General features: G+C 33.9%; 1 protein-coding gene across 1 annotated transcript; it reads left to right on the forward strand.

Annotated features, from left to right (window-relative positions):
• Nucleotides 1–926: 926 nt before the first annotated feature.
• LOC133030273 (uncharacterized) lies at nt 927–2092 on the forward strand. The gene is made up of 3 exons (XM_061102836.1): nt 927–1179; nt 1278–1356; nt 1454–2092. The coding sequence occupies exons 1-3, from the start codon at nt 1174–1176 to the stop codon at nt 1798–1800; spliced, it is 432 nt and encodes a 143-aa protein (XP_060958819.1). The 5' UTR covers nt 927–1173; the 3' UTR covers nt 1801–2092.
• Nucleotides 2093–3675: the final 1583 nt, after the last annotated feature.

Consider the following 3675-nt stretch of genomic DNA (forward strand, 5'->3'; position numbering starts at 1 on the left):
GAAATTATGGATAATTAATATATATACAAATTAATTATACTAATTATAGGTTCTAAATCATATACAATAGGCAATCTGATACCACATGTTAAATAAATTAACAATTAACCCAAGATCTATTTGTATATAACATAGAACACAATAGTAGTATATGATAATTAAGTATGTGTACCTGATTGATCCATAGCAATTATCTCTGATTGATCCACAGCAGTTACTCCAATTTGATAGTGCAATACTATCAACTAAGTCTTCATCCCTAGATCTCTAAATCAGAAGCAGTTTATTTTCTCTGATTATCAAAAGGTATACAATTGTGATGAGACAATATGTATTTATAGAGTTAGGGAGGGGACTTAGCTACAAAACCCTAGTTGGGCTGGGCCTGCTCATCAAAGGCTTCAGTCAACTAGAAAAACCCACACTTCTGCTTCACCTAGACTTTACTCACAGATGCTAAGCCCATTAACAATTGATCACCAACAACATGGGCTAACACAGCAAAGAACTATCCAATCAACCCAAGTTTTAATAAAACCAATAAAATTTAATGTAAGCCCAAATAAAAGTCTAACAGGATGGGGTTCTATCTCAAAATTAATTATGAAAGGAGTAGTCTATTTATTTTAAATATAATAATTTATTTCCACACATTATTAATGTGAGACTAACTCTAATAAGTAGCTATAGAATTTAACAAGTACTATTAATGATGGAAGTAATTGAAATATAACTTTGAAGTATTTAACCTATTTATGTGACGAATACCCTTTTTTATTACTATTACTACTTATATAAATAAATAAATAAATAGATAAACCATTATTATTATTATTATTATTGAGAAGACCGGCACATTCCCGGAAGCTGCGTGGCAAAAGAAGGATGTCATAATTAAAAACAAAAACAAAAATTAAGGATGTCCTACAAAGTTAATATGAACTCGTTTTCTGGTGGGATGGAGTAAGTACAACTTTTATGAAGCCTCTTACGAAGAAAGTCCAATCAATAACCTCTTTACTATAAATTAAACACACAACTTCCATAAACCTTAACCATTTCATTCAATTTCAACGACACAAAAACTCTGTTCCTTTCCTCTCTCTGCCTCCCAACATCTCTTAAACATTTCATCTCACTCTAACTATTATTATTAATATCGTCATCATCATCATGAAGGTACATACTCATCATCATTATAATTCAAGTTTCATAATTCAACTCTTTCAATCATATATACCATGTTTCTCATCTTATTCATTGATTAATGTTTGCAGCAAAAGGTGGTCATCAAAGTTTCTCTAAACGAACAGAAGTGTCGCACCAAAGCCATCAAGACTGCAGTTGGAATTGATGGTAACAACCACTTCAAATTCAAATACATGTTTTTTTTTTTCTTTTTCCAAGAATAAGAAACTAAAGTGAATTAGATGAATTCTTTTATATGATACAGGAGTCATACAAGCAACACTTCAGCAAGAGAAGAATCTAATAGAGGTAACAGGAGAGGACATCGACGTGGTGTTGCTCACCACTCTGCTCAGAAAGACCATGAAATACGCAGAAGTAGTAAGCGTGACTGTCATCGATAAGGCCGCAGAGGAGAAGAAGAAGAAGGAAGAAGAGGAAAAGAAGAAGAAGGAAGAGGAAGAAAAGAAGAAGAAGGAGGAACAAGCTAAATACATTTACTATCAACCTTATTACTCATCGTCTGGATCCTGTTGCCAAGTTCCCCAGTCTGGGTACGTGTCATACAGCATACCCTACCAGGAACCATCCCCCGCATGTTCCATTATGTAATTTCATATGGATCCCATTCCCAAGAGTAGTTGGAGAAAAGGGTCTTGGCCATTTTTCATAATCATCTGAAGCTGGGCTAGTTTATATATAATTCACAAATGTGCTAATTAAGCTGGGCGGCTTCAGTGATTCATTTTTTTTTGGTTGGATTTCTCTATCTTATTGTAGTCAGAACAGAGTTGTATAATTGTATTCAATTATAAATTTACAGGAACCGGGAGAAGGGGGGTTAGATTTGTAAATGGAAATTGAATAATATATGAAATATATATAGATTGATATTTAGTTGATACATTTATATCATATATTTTTCTTATGATTCACCTTTGTTTCAGTAAAGAATGAAAATGGTTACAAAGGAAGAGGTTAGAGGACGGTGGTATGTCCCAATCACCCTATGCTATTCTCAATTTCTTAATTTTCTAGATGAGACAGACTAAATCAACAAGTCAAAAGTTCTTCACAAGAGATTACAAGTCTCTGTCCTAAAACTAAGTCGAGTCAACTCTTTTAAGGTAAATGATTTAAAAAAGACTAGTAAGTAGGAGTTTATTAAAGAATAGTGCTAAATGGTAAAATATCGCTTCTATATAGTCGTAGGCACTAGTCACTTAAAGTAGGGGGGTACATTTTCTTTCCTGGACCAATGAGGATCCATCCCGAATAAAATTAGGATTCTCCATCTAAATAGAAAATTGTGTAGGTTTGGACATTATTTTTGTCTCTTCAATAGGAATGGCAAATTGGGGATTTTTCGCGGTTCGAATCGGGGCCCCGATCCGATGGGGCAGCCCCGCCCCGGTACAATCGGATATCTAATCGGGTTTTCGCCCCGCCCCGCCCCGCCCCGGTCAGATTTTTTCGGATCGGGGCTGACCCGATTCGGCAATTCATTATTAACTAAAAAAAAAAATTAAATTTCAGTTCAAAAATCCCTAAAGCCCTAAATTGCAAATTCTAAGAAGCCCTTTTCCTAGTCTCCTTCCTCAAATCACCGTAGCTCTTATCAACGATTCCCTCTCTCTGTTCGCCTCTGAACCTTAAGTCGACCTCTCTAGCTCATCGCCGGCGTCGATCTCCACCACCCTTCTATCCATTTCTCTCTTCTCTGTTAGACTACCAAAGTTAGTTTCATTGTTTCAAGATGGGGTAAGTTATATTATTCTGGGGATTGTGAAAACTTATGTCAAAGTTAAGACGTGTTTTAATTATTGTGAAAACAGGAAATCTCCATATTTGTATTCTCTTAATGGGAACTGAAATTTTGTGATTTGGGTTGTTTTGTTTGAATCTGATTTTGTTAATTCTTTATTTATTTATCAGTTTAAAAATGTGTTGTTGATTTTCTTTTCCCTATTTGTTTCTTCATCTTTTGTTTGGCTGTTAAGAAAATTTTAAAGGAACACAACGGGAAAAATGTTATAATGAAGGAACGAGAGTATTTTAAAAAAAAGTTTAGGAATTGAACAGTGGAACTGAGGCTTTGCAGAACTATCTATAAAAATTTAGGTCTGCGTGTGGAATATAATGCAAAAAAGGGGTTTTGCAATTTTCATTTGTCCTGTTATTCCATTTTGAACGAAAGAAATCCAACTGAGTTGAAATTTGATGTTTTTTTTTACCATTGGCATTCTAAGCGTATTATATATTTGAGTGTTGGCAGAAGTAGTACTATCTTAATTATTGAAATGTGAAACTAGATTTTTATAATTTTTTCTTTTTTGGTAGGAAGTTTCTTTATTTTAATTATGGAAATTGTAGCAAGTCAAGAGGAATTAATATTTGGTCAATTCTGTGAATCTGTGTGATAAGTATAGACTGTTCCAGCTGGTATTTGCCAAGTGTTTATTTATAATATATAGATTTGGAGAGCAT

The sequence above is a fragment of the Cannabis sativa genome, chromosome 8 (assembly GCF_029168945.1).
Source record: "Cannabis sativa cultivar Pink pepper isolate KNU-18-1 chromosome 8, ASM2916894v1, whole genome shotgun sequence".
NCBI classification, from domain to species: domain Eukaryota; kingdom Viridiplantae; phylum Streptophyta; class Magnoliopsida; order Rosales; family Cannabaceae; genus Cannabis; species Cannabis sativa.